This window comes from Vespa mandarinia, chromosome 7 (assembly GCF_050613455.1).
Source record: "Vespa mandarinia isolate Hongniang chromosome 7, ASM5061345v1, whole genome shotgun sequence".
Classification (NCBI taxonomy): Eukaryota; Metazoa; Arthropoda; class Insecta; order Hymenoptera; family Vespidae; genus Vespa; species Vespa mandarinia.
The window spans coordinates 4,582,958-4,598,949 of record NC_140816.1 but is presented as its reverse complement, the minus strand read 5'-3'; the positions used below and the strand labels follow the sequence as shown (position 1 = coordinate 4,598,949).

Here is a 15,992-nt window from a genome sequence, read left to right as displayed (position 1 = left end):
GTTTAATATGACCTTATACAAATTACATTGTGGCATTTATTAGAACGATGTAACTTCATTCTGTTTCACGAGTAGAGCCAATTAAGTCACTGTTCATTATTCTAGGAAATTCTAGATATATGCGTAATAACGCGAGGAACATAATTAATCTAAACCTGTTTATCTGTTTCTTCCCTGTGCCGATCATTTTTTTTCTTTTTTTTTTTTCTTTTTTTTTTCTTTTTCTTTTTTTGCAAAAATATTCCATCCTCTTCTCGCGCTATCGACAACTACTAATATCTTACTAATGCAAAAGAAAAGTTAAGAGTAATTTACGTCGATAATACTTAAAAAGAAAGGACAATTAAATTGTAAATAAATAAAATCAAAATTCATTTTCACTTCGTTATACGTCAATAATACAACAATTACACTTTTTTATAATTTACCCGAAAAGCCAATTTCCAATCACATGATTTATATAGGTGCAAATACCGCGTTGCATTTATATTTTCTTTGAACCATGCGATCAAGTCTAGTCAACTTGTCATTATCTACTTAATTTTAATTACACTTACATTATATAGCGGATAATTAACAGGTTACGCTATTTTTTTCTTTCTCTCTACCATAAGAAATAACCTAATTAACAAATTGTGATTAATGTTAGGCAGTTTTTCGAGGTTAATTTAATAATTCTTTTTTTCTTCTTCTTCGTCTTCTTTCTTTTCTTTCGTCAATAATATTTTACGAAAGAAAATATCTAATTTCCTTGAAGATTCATTTTAGCGAGCGGATTATTCAAAAAATTAATCACCAATTTCCAGCACTGGCTTGAGCACTCGCATGTGCCCATGCACCGCCACCACCACCGCCACCTCCGCCACCACCACCACCACCACCACCGCGTCTAAATAAATAGAAAAATAATATGTTATTAGTATTGTGCCGTCCAATGGCTAATAATAAATCGATTGAAATTTTGTCAAAAAAAAAAAAAAAAAAAAAAAAAAAAAAATAGAAAAACAAATAAATACAATAAAATAAAAAAAAATAAAGGACACATACCCTTGACATGGATCGCACACCGGCTGAGGTGGAGGATGATACTGAGGTCTCTGTGGTTGTTGTTGAACCGCGACAGGTACTACATATACCGGTATAACACCAATCGTTTGTCCTGGAGAAAAAGAATAATAATTAATTATATAAGACAAAATATGAAGGACTATTTAGTCTATTATTGACTAGGATGTTTTTTTCTTTTTTGTTTTTTTTTTTTTCGTGATCATCATATTTCCTCAAGTTAGATCGATTCGTTCGAATCGTACTTGTAATTATTTATAATTATTATAAAAATTATCCGGCTAGAATAAATAGCTACGTTATATTCGATTAATTAATAATATAATTAATTGCACTCGGATTGTTTCTATTTTAATGTACTTGAAACGTAATATTTATGAAAAATTCATAAAATCACGTTATTAAGGAAATTCCATTTTCTTATATTCGCATTGGATACTTATTTTACCAATACCTTTTTCAAGTCATTATTATATACATTCTAGAAACGTCTACTAATAAGCTTTGTGTCTTGCCGTGCCGCTAATTTCTACTTACTTGTGTGTATGTGTTTGAAAACTAGCGTGCTCTATCATAGGCAATTATTATATCAGTAAAGTTACCTCCGTATGGATCGTAATATTGATAACTACCTCCACCTCCACCTCCACCGTAACCTCCACCGCCACCCCTGCCACCTCCACCTCCACCTCCGTGACACTTATGGCAGGCCATCCTTCTCGTTCTGTATTTCTTAGATTTTGAGGATTTTTCCGTTGATGAATTGTCTGCCGTTGATTCCAAAATATTCTTTATGTTATCTATCTCTTTGTTCGCTATTTCTGTTCTGAGAACACTCGTTTCACCACTCTCATCGATTTTATCCATTTTGAATCCATGTTTCTCAATGTACTTTGCCATCTCGTCGAGATCGACAGGTTTCTCATCATCTCCCTCCTCTACGAGTAGGAATATCGTTGCTAAGGGACCTATAAAATATCATCCCTTTTTATCATTCATGACTGTATAAATATTCATCAAGATTAATAATCAATGTGATTAATGAATATCATTTGCGAATTTATCTTTTCCCACGGATAATTTTTCTAATTAATTAGATATGACTTTAAATGTAATATCGAGAAATATTGGAAATCATATAATATATTATTTTACTTAGATATATATATTATATATATATATATATATATATATATATATATCTTATGTTGAATATATTTTGTGTTGAATCTTTCCACCAAAAAGAAAAGAAAAACAAAATAACTCACCTATTATATCAGGCATTTTTTCTATGAGACTATTATCGAGCACTTCTTCCGATGCTTCGCCCGAATGATTTCGTACAGCGTAAAGATTTATAATAAACAATGTAATATTGTTATCCTCGTCATCTTTTATCATAGGAGGTACAAGATCCAATGACAAAGTTGAATTTTCTTCATCATTATCGGCGGTTATTTCTACGGAAAAACAAGTCATTAATTGTATACATTTTTTTTTTTTTTATATTATCAAGACAATTGACAATTAATCTATATGACGCAGAAAGAACAAAAAATTTATTGTGAAGAAATTATTGTGAATGTCATATAACGTCGTCTTCTTTTAATAAGAATGAATAAAAATGTTACATGAGTATGAAGTTGTCTTGTGAAATTAAACAAAAAAAAAAAAAAAAAAAAAAAGAAAAAAAAATTTCTTTTTATTTAAAATCTAAAGATAAAACTCACTCGAATCATCAAGCGCAGGTAATCCAGAAATGATTGTAGTAGTAGCCAATAAGAGAAAGCCAAGAACGTTCCAGATAAGAGTAGCCATCGTAGGATTATCAGAAATCCGAAGATGTACTGCAACGCGATCTTTTGATGTTGCCGCTTTTATAGGCATCGATCCTTACACGAGAAAGATCTACACAAGGTATTATATAATTCAATACGTGAGTTACGAGAAGTCCACCACTCCATCGTACTCCGTTATCTTTCCATTCGACTATTCGCATTTTTTACATTCTACGTTTCAGATTTTCCATGAGAATTTTATGATCTATTTTTGTCATTTTATGATCACCAAATTACGAATTTTTGATCAGAACGTATATAGTTTTTTGCTTATTAAATTCAAATGTATGAAATTATTCTTTTTTTTATCCACTTTGAAGATGTTTCGAGAAAAGGATAAAATTTTTATTATACATCTTTATATGTATATAGGCATCTCAAATCCATATGTATATAAATGGATTATTTATATCTATTGGATGATCAAATACATGTGCATATAAATTGATTATTTACCGTGATATAACGTAAAAGAATTTTCATAAAAAAAGAAGAAAAAAATAAAAAAAAAGAAAAAAAATGGAGAATTTTTAATAATAACATCGTATTATTTTCATTTTGAACAAAAATGAAGGAAATATCATGATCCATTTTTTTTTTCGTATTATAACACCCGATAGATTATTTATTTCCGACCAAAACATTCATAATTTCTTGGTTATCAGAATCAAAGGCGTAAAATAAACAATTTTTTTTTTAATATCACCGCGAGGATATCACGAACAAAGGACGAAATCGCAATTACACGTCTTCGCATGAATACGTGTCTATATATAAATTCATCCATATATAGATCGATTATTTGTCGTGAAAACTTTTATAAAAAAAAAAATTGAAAATACGACCATATCATGTTGTTTTAATACGTAATAAAAATTGATATTGCATCTGTAATATTTAAATAAATAATTTCAAATTGTTCGAATATATTTAACCTTAATTCAAATTAATAATATCGAATTTGTTTCCATAATTTATATAACAATTATATATTATAATTGATATAATAAGTTATTTTCTGTCTGTCAATATTAAATATAAACATTTTTAAATAAGTCATTAAAAATTATATATGGATTTACGTAATTATCATACGTGATTTTCTTAAATTATGATATTTATTATTGAAAACAACAATGAAGCGTTAATCGTTTTCTTCAAGAGAAAAAAGGTAAGAAAAAGGAAAAAAGAAAGAGAAGAAGAAGAAGAAGAAGAAGAAGAAGAAGAAGAAAAAAAAAAGGAAAAGAAAAATGAACAGATCGATTCTGCGCCATCGAAGCGATAAATAATTTACGTTGGTGCATCGAAAATAAGTTAAATGACTTCCGGGAACATGCATTAAGATTAAATAACGATAGGTGTTCTTAGCTTGCGCGCACAAAAGTATTTACGTCCGATGTTCCAGCATCATCTTTCGCCGTTATTCGATAACGAGTTTCATTGTTATCATCAGCATCTTATTTTTCTTCGTCACTGAAGAGACGTCATCTCTTGTGCGAAGTACTCAAGACGTCCCTTAATTGCGCTCTTGAGACTTTTAAATCATCGTCCATGGATGAAAAGAAAAAAATTTCTTTCCATTTTCCTTTTCTCTTCTTTTTTCTTCTTCTTCCTTTTTATCACTTTACCCGTACAAGATGATTATAAAAAAATTACTTATAACTTTTGCAATCAACTTGAATATGTAGAAATATGATAAGGTAAAAAAAAAGAGAAAAAGAAAAGAAAAGAAAAAAAAAAGAAAAACAAAGAGAATTGATCATGCTACGTGATATGTTTAAAAGTTCACACCCATTTACATTTACATATATGCCTATATATACATTTGATTCTTCATATTGATATCTTATTATTGCTCAATGTTAATTTCTCACATTTTTTTCCAAATACAATTCGAAGACATTGTATTAATTTAATTAAGATAAGTAATTACTTTTTATTTACACGGTTGCTCATTTACTTCAATCTTTTAAAGAAGAACATTGCATATACTCTTAGATGGCTCGATGGTGCATCTATGCCGCATTGAACATCGACCTCTCATCTCGGCCTTGACCTTACAACGGTTAAACGACGACTCCTGCTGGCTTCTCTCTCTCTCTCTCTCTCTCTCCTTCCTTCCGTTTATTTTAAACGAGTCTTACAAGGCATTAACCACGAAACGAATTTGCAATTCGTTCGCATGAATTTCGTTACAATGAGATTTAAAGTTGTAAAGTGCGTTGAGATGAGAACCGTGCATTATCAAGATGATTTACGGAGTGAATAAAAATATAAAGAAATTTTTCTTTTATATCCCATCGATTTGAGACACTTAAGGTATTATTTAATCTTTTGTATAAATTGAAATTTCATTTGGAAAGTTTTTTATTTGTTTATTTCTTTTTTTCTTTTTATTTTTTCTTTTTCTTTCTTTTTAACGGATCCTTTATTAAAAATTGCATATTTTTTTTTTTTTTTATAGACGTATTAATATCTTATAACATACAAATTTTATTTATATTTAAAGAAAAATTATCTGTTTTATTTGTAAATTATTATTTCGCGTTGTAACAAAGAACTAACGTATAGAATAAAAGTATCAATTATAGGGGAAAAAGGACAAAAGAAAAAATGAAATACGAATAATAACGACACACGATAATTTCTTCACAGTGAAAGGTAGAATCGAAGAAAGGATGTAAGAAAGAAAGGTGGCATCCTTACGTAATCCATATTATTGGTATCATTTTTTTTCTTCTTATCTTTATATTACAATAATACTTTCACTATCTTTCAGATGATATCAGATAATATCTTTCATAATATTTGATGTAATCCTTGAAAGATTATTTTTCTTAAATAATAATCTTTAATTATAAATAAAAATAAACTAATGGATTAGATAATCGTATAAATTATTTACTAATCTTTATTTATATTATCATGAACTATATATCATTAATTTTGTGTCTCAATTAATCAACATTTCGATAAAAGTTTTATGAATCGTCCTGTAGATCGAAGAACAGTACGTCCCCTTGTTTTCAAGAGCAAGGAGACCAAGTCTACACGCAAATAAGACTTGCGTATGGATGCAGTTAAATGCGTTTCATAGCCAGCAGCACGCCTTGCATTTTCGCGATCTCTCTTGTGAGACGGATGGCGAAAGGATCGACGATTATATGTACTTTTTCTTTTATCTTTTTCTTTTTTTTAATTCTACTCTACTGCACGTATCTGTTCTTTCACCGATGATTATCTTAACGATGTGAGCTATATTTAGATTAAACTTTGTAGAGCATATCTCTAAAGTTATCATACTTCGAGATAATATATGCAAACTTGCAAAGATAGATAGATTTCATCTTTTCCTTTCGCTTTTAACATCTTCCTTTCGTCTTTCGAGTTCTTTTTCTTTCTTTCTTTTTTTTTCTTTTTTTTTTTCTTTTTTTTTCTTTTTTTTTCTTTTTTTTTTTTTTTCCCGTGTAAATTCAAGTTAATTGGATCGTTTCCCAAGAAAATCATAGGCCCTATTAATACATACTTATCTCGTGGCTTCATTAAAGATCTTCGTAAAATTTAAATCCTTACTACTTATTTACCACTTATTTACTACTTATTTTTAAGATGTACGTATTACGCGTACTTACACATACGTATTTTTTTCGCCCCCTTTTTTTTTTTTTTTTTTTTTTTTATAGGTATTATACATACGCATTTATATACACACATACATTTTACATTTATATCGATTTGATTTATTTAATCTATATGAAGTTCATTTTATTAGAATAGAGGTACAAGAATATATATATTTATTTATGTGTACAAATATATAAAATTTCTATGCTTTTTCTTTTTTTTTTTTTTAATTTTTTTATTTTTTTATTTTTTTTTTTTGTAGAGAAAACAATCAATTTAATTATCAATTTATACGAGGCATTAAATTTGCAGCGCGATCCTAAAATCATTTCTACGTAGAACTGAATTACATTTCTTCGAAATCATTTGCGCAATATTCTTACTTGGAATAAAACTCTGATATCATTGGCTAGTTCCTTTTGAAAAGATTTCCTTTTGAGATTTAAAAGCAATGCCGATGACAATAACGATTGTAACCTCGTCTTTTCTTCCTTTTCTCCCTCTCTCTCTCTCTCTATCTATCTATTTATCTATCCATCTATCTTTTTCTTACTACGAAGAACAGGGACGTTAATCCTGCTTATCCTTGACCATTGGCGGCTCAGGTCAGATGAAAGGATAATAATCCTCCGAAGGATCGTCCTCGTCGAATGATGTATATATGAGGAAGGGCGAATGGATGGATAACCAATCGTTGATTTTTTCCTTTTTTTCTTTTTCTTTTCCTTTCCGTTTTTTTTTCTTCTTATTTTTCTTCGTTTTTTTTTCTCTCTTTTTTTTTTTAAATTAAAAAAAAATTTTTTCCTCAACTTTTTTTTCTCGAGAGCTCATTAGTCACAATCATTTTGCATTCTCTAGTCCATATATGCGTTTTCATAAACGACGTTTCTTCTCATTATCTACCAATCATCGATTCGTTTCATCGTGGAAGCAACAAGAGGAACTATATCGTCTATGAACATGAGATATACTATCCGTCGAACGGGTAGCACGTCGGTCGAGATCATTAACGTGCTTATTTAATGGCTACGCGTATGATAGCTATAAAAGTCATCGAGTCAATAATTCAAACCTTCGAACGTGATCGTGAAAGAGGCTTATCCTCCTCTTCCTCCTATCTTTTTTCTTTTTTCTTTTTTCTCTTTTTTCCTTGCAATAATTTTTTTTCTTTCGTCTTTTTATTCAAATTAATTAAAATTTAATGTACAATCTGTATATTTATTTTCTCCGTTTATGATTTAATTTATTTGGATTTAAGAAACATATTTATTAGAAATTAACTGATATATGAATTTTCGATATTTTCTAAAAGAGAACACACACACACACACTCTTCTTCTCTCTTTCTCTCTGTTTCTCTCTCTCTCTCTCTCTCTTTCTCTTTCTCTCTATGTTATTATAGAGCATCCGGAAGATTAATTCCATAGTGCGTCATAATTGATCGGGGATTTTCAGAATCCAAGCTGGCTTTCAATTAGTCACTAGCTCTTCCCCTACTAAAACATTGCAAATTAATCGAGAGAAAAATTCATGGATACTGATTACCGTGAGTGTAGTGATCACGTTTCATGCAATCAGTTTTTAGTCTCTCCCTCCCCTTCTCTCTCTCTCTCTCTTTCTCTTTTTCTCTTTCTCTCTTTCTCTCTTTCTCTCCTTCTTTCTCTCTCTCTTTCATTATTTCTCGCTCGCCTGATCTTCGATCATTTGTTGCACGTACAAGTCTTACACGTATAATGTCTGTAACGTTCCAATAATAATTATAGATCGTCTAATAATACAAATAATAAGCCCGACTGTACTTCTCCTTGTAACATAATTGCAGACTTACCTTGTCCCTTTGGATTTTTTGTTATTATTATTATTATTATTATTATTATCTTTTTTTTAATATTACTACTACTACTACTACTACTAATACTATTGTTGCTATTGTATCATCTAACGGTTCACTAGGAGATTATTTTCAATATTTTTTTTCATTTTTCTTAAAAGTAGATTAAATAAATAGATTGCATTAACGAGTATTGACTTAAATGAGAATCGAACACAAATTTTTGCATAGATAAAGTAGATTTCTTTATATATGATATTTTATTTTATTTATTTATTTATTTTTTTTCTTATGCAATATAATCTCTATTTCGTTTTATCATATCTCGATAAATGTACCAACAGATGTTAAAGAAGAAATCGTTGTTACCGTCAGTTCATAATAGCGTGAATGATATTATCATTCGTAGATAATCTTTTATTATCGATATATCATATTTAAAAGATGGAGCTAAAAATTTATGTTTTATGAATCTCATTGATCGTGCACTTTGACCTTCACCCATTTAAACGCCGGAACTGACGCATCTGGCAGTGATGTGAATGAGAAAATAAATAGATGTTTTTGTATAGTCGGCGCATTGTTAATCGTTGATTTATGAAAATTCTTTTCTTTTCTTGTCCGTAAAAATACGTTCTTTGATTCGCAGAATCAAAATCGTTTTCGACAGATATCGTCATATTTTTAATTAAAGAACGTTTCATGCGATGGAAAGCGACGTCACGATAAATAATCCCTGTAGAGAGATTTATGAGAAAATCAATTATTGATTCTCTGTATCTCTCAACGTGGATCAATTTCTCGGAATGAGTCCTGGAGTAAGGATAACGTTAAGAAGGAAGTAATCGGCGGATCGTTAATCATTGATCGAATACCTACGATCGGGAGTCAAATGGATGAGCTATAATTAAAACATAGTCAATAGATCAAGAGGAGTGAAATTACGAAATATCTAATAAATCCGATACTGTATCCGTGATGTCTGACACGATACTTTCAACGAAATCCTTTCTTTCTATTTGACGTTTGCCGTCGAACGTTTGTTTGCTCCTGACAAATTCTCGCGGTATACTTTGAACATTAGTCTGTCCTGGAAATTTGACAATGTCAACAGATGGGCCGTTTTGTCTCATGGAATTGACATTAACAAAGCCACCTTCGTTTCGTCCATAGGGATTCCGATGGACCGAAGTAGCTTGTAGTCCTTGAGTATAAACTCCGGAGTTCGATGAGGCACTGGAATCAGCTGAGGGTACAGTGATGTGTAAACCTCCACTTGACTGTCCTTGACCCTGCAACCAAGAGTTAGGAATTGACGGATATCCTTGAGCGTACTCGTGCTTCGAATGTGGCCTCCACTGATGTCCTTGAAAGTTGACTTCTCCGTTAGGATGCCACTCGTTCACTTGAAGCTGTGGTCTATTATTTTGCCAGCGTTGATTGTAATTACCTAATGTTAACGTTATCGGTCGTCTCTGTTCAATGGTAATTGGTGGGTCTTTAATGGTTACTGTAGGTCTATTAGAGATAGGATGGCCTGTTGATAAATAATATTAGTTAATGAATACGATTAATATTATGTTCAACAGGTTTATGCATTTAGTAAATGATGAAAATATTAATATCACACCGGGGAAATCATGATTAGGTCCGATGTTGGTCCAGACCGGTTTTCTTGGTCCCTGTGGTTGTCCTATTATCAGACCATCAGAGAGAACATGCACATTGCTACTGGATGATGCTGAAGAATGCACGGAACCGATCGATGCCTGCGAACCAGAACTTGCCTGACCGTTTTGTGCGTTTGCTTGCGAGGAAGTACTCGCTTGGCCAATACTGAATGAATTGCTATTGGCATTTGATTGCCCACCGAAAACAGGATGATTTACATTGAATGAATTAGCGTTAGAGGCAGAAATTCCTGTCAATCCTGCGGCAAATGACGAGGATTGACTAGCGGATAGCGAAGATCTAAAAAAAAAAAAAAAGAAAAAAGAAAAAAAAGAAACAATTAACCACAATTTTTTTTTCTTTTCAATTTTCAATTAACCATTCATCCTGAACATATGATATTCATATCATCGTTTTACGATTTCATAAATTTAAAATAATAAAAAAACGTTGCAATCGAAACGTAACGCAATCTCTTCGATTCAATTCGATATATTATAAAAATCATTTTTAATCATGATAAATGATTATTGTAAGATATAAATTGTTCTATACAAGTATAAAAGTATATTTCTCTCTTATTTCTGTTAGTTCGTGGAAACGCGTACCCAGCATTCCCAAAGGAATTGGCTTCAGCTTTAGAGAAGCTAGAACTCTGAGATACACTGATACCCCCGAGGGCTGCTCCCAATTGCAAAGCCTCTCTATTGTCCTGGGCACCGTTTAGGCTGAAGCTTGCACTGAATGGAAGAAATCGTGCCTCTGCTCTTCCATTTATCGTCTCCGGCTTTTTCCTGGTAACCTGCTCCGGTGTCAGTTCCGGTGGTGTGTTCCATCGTTTCTCGTGTTCATCGTTGAAATGCACGCGATCGTCTGCGGGTATGAATGAAAAAAGAGAAAAAGAAAGAAAGAAGAAGAAGAGATAGAGAAAGAGAGAGAAAAAGACAGAACAAAAGAAGAAGCGAAACAAAGAGAAGAAGAAGAAGAAGAAGAAGAAAACACATTTCCTTCGTGACACGCAAAAAAAGGGGAAATTGTTCGAAAGAAAACGAATGTACTAAACCTTTTATAACTTTCCACTTCTTTTTTCATCTCACGTCGAACACGTTGAAAAATTTAGTCTCTTTGGTTTGTTCACTTTTTCTCTTTATTTCTCTCTCTCTCTCTCTCTTTCTCTCTTTCTCTTTCTTTTTCTCTTTCTTTTTCTCTTTCTCTGTTCGTTTATTTCGAGTTAACGAGAAGAAAACTAAGTACAGCACGTACAGAAAGCTCAGCGAGTTTTCTATTGGATTTGGATTTTATATCCGTGCGCGTATATATGTCTATGTACATTTTAAATGACGTTTCAAATGAATTGAAATATTTTTTATTTCTTTTTTTTTTTTTTTTTTTTTTATATGTTTCTTATAGTATTTAAAAATATTGACTATTGTTAAAGGTACTAATGTATTAGGAAAAGAATATAATTAAATTAAATTATTTCATTATAAAGTGTAAATAAAGATTTTAATTAAATAAAGAAATTTTAGATAAATACAGAACGAAGCTCTTATTGATTAGCTTGTTTGTTTTGTTTATTTTAATATTTCAGGTTTTATAATATATTAATATTTTAATTAATTGTCATATTTAAAATTTATTTATTAAGGTAAAAAGAAAAAGGAGAAAGAGAGAAGATTTGCATCTACCGTCAGGTATCTTAGATTTCAAGGACTTTCAATTCGTCATCATCAATTTATTTAGGCCACATCAAATTCAGGTCATTATCTTTTTTATTATTTTTGTAAATAATAATTTTATATTTTCATAATGGAAGTATATATAATTATACTGTGATTAAGAAAATATACGGAAATATGTAAAAAAAATTCAAGTTATGTGTATATATATATATATATAATAAAGTATATATATATATATATATACTTTTTCTGTATGCATTACGATATAATCGATACTATTACTTCATATGACGTTCACTTTTCAATATACACTGCATTGATTCGTACGACTTTTAAAATCGTCTCAATTGCATATTGAATTTTTTTTTTTTTTTTATAGTCATTTAAATAACACTTATGTCACCAGCTTGAATAATTTTTACGAGCCACTGGATTTCTCTCGAAAATAAATAAATAAATTTTTTTAAAGATATAGCACAAATTTCATTTCAAACACGACATTCACATTTCACTATTAACGTTATATCCGACGTTTCACGTGAAAAACAATTTTCTATATGACGTTAAATCGTAAGTTACAATGATTTTCACTATTTCTCGAAGAAACTCACTGTCGTAGAAAAGCACATTTTCTTTGTTTTTTTTTTTTTCGATTTACATTGGAAAAGAACAAAATTCGTCGTAATCGATAATAAAAGAAGATTTTTCGAATGATCGTCGGAGATGTCATTTCTTACCTGTTCTCACGAACACGAAGAAGATAGAAGAAAAAATGAGGAATAGGCACTTAACGCACGTAGCCATGTCTAAAAACGTTCTGAGTTCTCGGTGACTGTGCTCTACCCTTTTTCAATGTATATGCGTGACCTTAAAAATCACATTAAAATTCTAGTCGTATCTGTCCGCGTAATATCTTTTTCTTTATTTCTTATTTCTTTCTTTTTATTCATCATAAACGTTCGTGGTCATCGAACGGACATATCGATTTTCATCGAATTCATATTAACAACCGCATAATTTCATAAGTTAAGATAGTCTTCCGTATAAAATAACCGTTTATTTATTTTTCCCTTAATAAGGAATAAAGGTATTTCATTTTTCTTATTATTCCTTAACGAGATGGATACGGAACGTCGTTTGAATACGATGTGTGTGACGTTAATGGCCTTGAGGAATCCCAGAAGATTGCTTGTGACTAGGCTGTCAAAGTATACGAGACTTGTGCAATAATTCTACGGTTTCGTCGATAGAATCGATAAAAACACGTTCGGATATAAACATACATGTATAATAGTACGAGAAAATAGTTGATAGAGAAAGAGAAAGGAAGAGAGAGAGAGAGAGAGAGAGAGAATTATTTCTATTACGTGGATGCTGTCATTGCTGTGAAATAGATTAGAAATGAATCAAAGAATTACACAAGGATTGATTGAAATATATGTACTATATATATATATATGGAAATGAATCAAAGAGTTACACAAGGATTGATTGAAATATATGTACTATATATATATATATATATATATATATATATATATATATATGCATTCATTTATGAACATTACGAAATTTTAATTATTACAAATATGCACGTGTACTACGTGTGTATTATGTGTACATATTTATATCAGTTGAATTCACTTAAGATTAAACGTATGTATGAATATCTTTGATTTACTTTAAACGATTGAGAAATATTTCAACGAAGCATACATTTAATTCAATAAATATATATTGGCTGATATACATAGTACTTGATTATTTGCCTATACAAAGGTAATAAAGTAAATCAAGGCAGATTTAAAACATTGTAAATTTTTTTCTTTTTTTTTTTTTATCGTGATCATTGTGAATAAAACTTAAATCTTATTAAAAAAGTAATCAGTACTTTCGTTTTATCGTCTAGACTTCTAAATGATTCATCCGGATATATATATATATATATATATATATATATATATATATATATATGTAATATATCTACGTATATAAAGTTTATATATATAAATAGTTATCGACACGGTGATTAATATTTTTATATGTGATAATATAAAATCGCAATGAAGGTATATGTACGTGAAATTTCGATAATGTTTTCTTTCTTTTTTTTTTTTTTTTTTTCTTTTCAATATTTAAGGAATACATTAATGATAATAATTATTGCAGAAAAAAAAAGAAATATTGTACCTATAAGAATATTTATATATAATTTTATATGTTATATAAAAATATTATATTGTTTGACTGAAATTTAAAAGAAATAAATTTTTGTAACAATACAAAATAATTCTTTTTATCGAATAATATTTGGTATCATAAAACATTATTTGACTCGAAATTATCTTAAAGACTTCGTGCTTGATTAATCATCATTTCGAACGAATACACGATAACAATGAAGAAATTAATGCATACCAAAGCATATTTTTTCTCATGTGTTTTAATAAACATTATATTGATTTGAAATTTTTCGTGCTTTCGTTCCTTCGTTTGTTTCGCTTTCTTTTATTCTGTTTTTTTTTTATATTTTTCTTTTTTTTTTATTTTTTTTCTTTTTTTTTTTTTTTCTTTTTTTTTACACAAAATTAAAGTCGATCACTGTCAACGTATACATTATTTTTTACGAGCTATTATTTCATACTGATTTAACATTTACGTAACTATTAAACAATTTATTTTGTGCCTACACATAAATAGAAAACGAAGAAGAATCAGGAAAATTGATGTCAAATATAGAATTGTTTTGATCAATTAAATCGATCGATATTTTGTTGGTTCTAGTTTTAGGATTTACGGTAATATTTTCATCGTTTTCAGTTGTTTGAGTTTGATTTTCTAATGAAATCGATGGAATTTCATTTTCCTCGATTGTCTCAAAGGTGATCGTTTCTGAAGCAGGTGTCGTAGCCACGAACATGTTACTGTTTGCTGATGGAAAAACTACTTCCGTAGATTCTTCAGCGATTGTTTCGTCGAACGTGCTGATAGTTATTATGGGGACAGATTCTATTTCTATACTTTTTCTTGTGGTCGTATTTATCTCGCTGCTTGGAGAACTAGTCGTTGCTTTTATCTCATTAATTGTCGAACAACTTTCTTTATTTTCATTCGATTGTACCTGTGATGTTTGATCCTTTATAGCCAATAAATCTGTCATATAACATATAAATAATGAACGTTAAAAGTTTTTCATTTTGTTTCTTAATTATTTATCGTTACGAACATGGCGATTTAATTTACTCTATCTTTTTTCTTTTTTTATCTTTTTTAAATTCAAAATTTTTTTTATAATCGTATAATATAATAAGTTTTTACTTCACAATTAGTTCGAATTTAAATTGAAATTTTATGATTTTATTTAAACTTTAAATCTCACCATCGCCCAATTTCTTCAAAAGCGTTAGAATTTCTTTCTGTGTCTTTTCCAATTTATCGAGCCTCTCATTTGTGTCGGTTATGTCCTCATCATCGTCATCAATGTCGTCATTGTCCTTGAAAATATAACTGATGGATGGAAAGTAAGGAAACTTCCAAGAACGTTGAAAGTCTGATAATTCCTCCGAATTTGATCCAAGAAAATGTATGCTTCGTTGAACTTTAGTTAGATCTTTTTTATTATCGATAGGATTACCTGAACAATGAAAAGAAAAAAAATTAAAAAAAAAAATAATTTCAATCCATATCACTCTCTAAGCATAATTTTTTTCTTTTTTTTTTCAAATCAATAAGCTTTGCAGTAAGAAACTCGTTTAATAAAAAAAAAAAAAACATGCGAAGTCGAAAGTTCGAGTTGTTTGTTAAGTGATAATACGCATTGAGTGAGTCACGATCAGCATATGTATCTTTCAATTATTCATATTAATTACGTTTATATTGTACTACGTGAAAACGTAAAAGCTTTCGTGATTCATTAGATTTGCAAAGAAGAAGAAAATAAAAAGGAAAAAAATAAAGAAAGAAAAAAAAAAGGAAGAAGAAGAAAGAAAATATCAATGAAACAAATCGTACGTATCCTTATCCAATTGGTTTAAAGAATAAAACTTACATTCGATACTTTGCAATTGCAGGGCTATCAGAATCACAAAAATGGCGTTGATGCTGTACGACATATTGATTATTTTTATCATTTATACACGTATTCCTTTGGAAAAATAATCTCTTGACATTAGAAAATTTCGAACGCTACTGACGAATTTGCGATGGTTCCTTCGTCTTTTATATCTATTGGGAAACTTAGGACTAATAGCAAAGGGAAAGCATTAACTTAATGACCCATCC

At 29.8% G+C, this 15,992-nt stretch overlaps 3 protein-coding genes across 4 annotated transcripts; all 3 read right to left on the bottom strand.

Moving 5' to 3' along the window:
* Nucleotides 1-348: 348 nt before the first annotated feature.
* Nucleotides 349-2,966, bottom strand: LOC118440441 (uncharacterized). 2 transcript variants are annotated; one of them, XM_035863464.2, is made up of 5 exons: nt 2,796-2,966; nt 2,334-2,525; nt 1,668-2,033; nt 1,048-1,159; nt 349-889 (listed from the first exon to the last, which is right to left on the bottom strand). In XM_035863464.2, the coding sequence occupies exons 1-5, from the start codon at nt 2,950-2,952 to the stop codon at nt 793-795; spliced, it is 924 nt and encodes a 307-aa protein (XP_035719357.1). In that variant the 5' UTR covers nt 2,953-2,966; the 3' UTR covers nt 349-792. The 2 variants fall into 2 exon arrangements, with proteins under 2 accessions (XP_035719357.1, XP_035719358.1); XM_035863465.2 differs by having other exon boundaries at nt 1,698-2,033.
* Nucleotides 2,967-6,880: 3,914 nt separating this feature from the next.
* Nucleotides 6,881-12,551, bottom strand: LOC118440442 (uncharacterized). Its single transcript, XM_035863466.2, has 4 exons — nt 12,449-12,551; nt 10,638-10,902; nt 9,989-10,329; nt 6,881-9,895 (listed from the first exon to the last, which is right to left on the bottom strand). Exons 1-4 carry the CDS (start codon nt 12,513-12,515, stop codon nt 9,300-9,302), a joined length of 1,269 nt encoding a protein of 422 aa, XP_035719359.1. The 5' UTR covers nt 12,516-12,551; the 3' UTR covers nt 6,881-9,299.
* Nucleotides 12,552-14,354: 1,803 nt separating this feature from the next.
* Nucleotides 14,355-15,888, bottom strand: LOC118440317 (uncharacterized). Its single transcript, XM_035863178.2, has 3 exons — nt 15,760-15,888; nt 15,091-15,345; nt 14,355-14,864 (listed from the first exon to the last, which is right to left on the bottom strand). The coding sequence occupies exons 1-3, from the start codon at nt 15,839-15,841 to the stop codon at nt 14,398-14,400; spliced, it is 804 nt and encodes a 267-aa protein (XP_035719071.2). The 5' UTR covers nt 15,842-15,888; the 3' UTR covers nt 14,355-14,397.
* Between the last annotated feature and the right edge of the window lie 104 nt (nt 15,889-15,992).

Coding starts and splice junctions, on each gene's coding strand:
- LOC118440442 (XM_035863466.2), bottom strand. CDS start 12,515: ATGGCTACGTGCGTTAAGTGCCTATTCCTCATTTTTTCTTCTATCTTC. Junction 10,903..12,448: donor CTTCGTGTTCGTGAGAACAG/GTAAGAAATGAC, acceptor TCATACCCGCAG/ACGATCGCGTGCATTTCAAC. Junction 10,330..10,637: donor AATTCCTTTGGGAATGCTGG/GTACGCGTTTCC, acceptor TTTTTTTTTTAG/ATCTTCGCTATCCGCTAGTC.
- LOC118440317 (XM_035863178.2), bottom strand. CDS start 15,841: ATGATAAAAATAATCAATATGTCGTACAGCATCAACGCCATTTTTGTG. Junction 15,346..15,759: donor GCAATTGCAAAGTATCGAAT/GTAAGTTTTATT, acceptor TTCATTGTTCAG/GTAATCCTATCGATAATAAA. Junction 14,865..15,090: donor TTTGAAGAAATTGGGCGATG/GTGAGATTTAAA, acceptor GTTATATGACAG/ATTTATTGGCTATAAAGGAT.
- LOC118440441 (XM_035863464.2), bottom strand. CDS start 2,952: ATGCCTATAAAAGCGGCAACATCAAAAGATCGCGTTGCAGTACATCTT. Junction 2,526..2,795: donor ACCTGCGCTTGATGATTCGA/GTGAGTTTTATC, acceptor GTTTTTCCGTAG/AAATAACCGCCGATAATGAT. Junction 1,160..1,667: donor ATATTACGATCCATACGGAG/GTAACTTTACTG, acceptor CTTTTTCTCCAG/GACAAACGATTGGTGTTATA.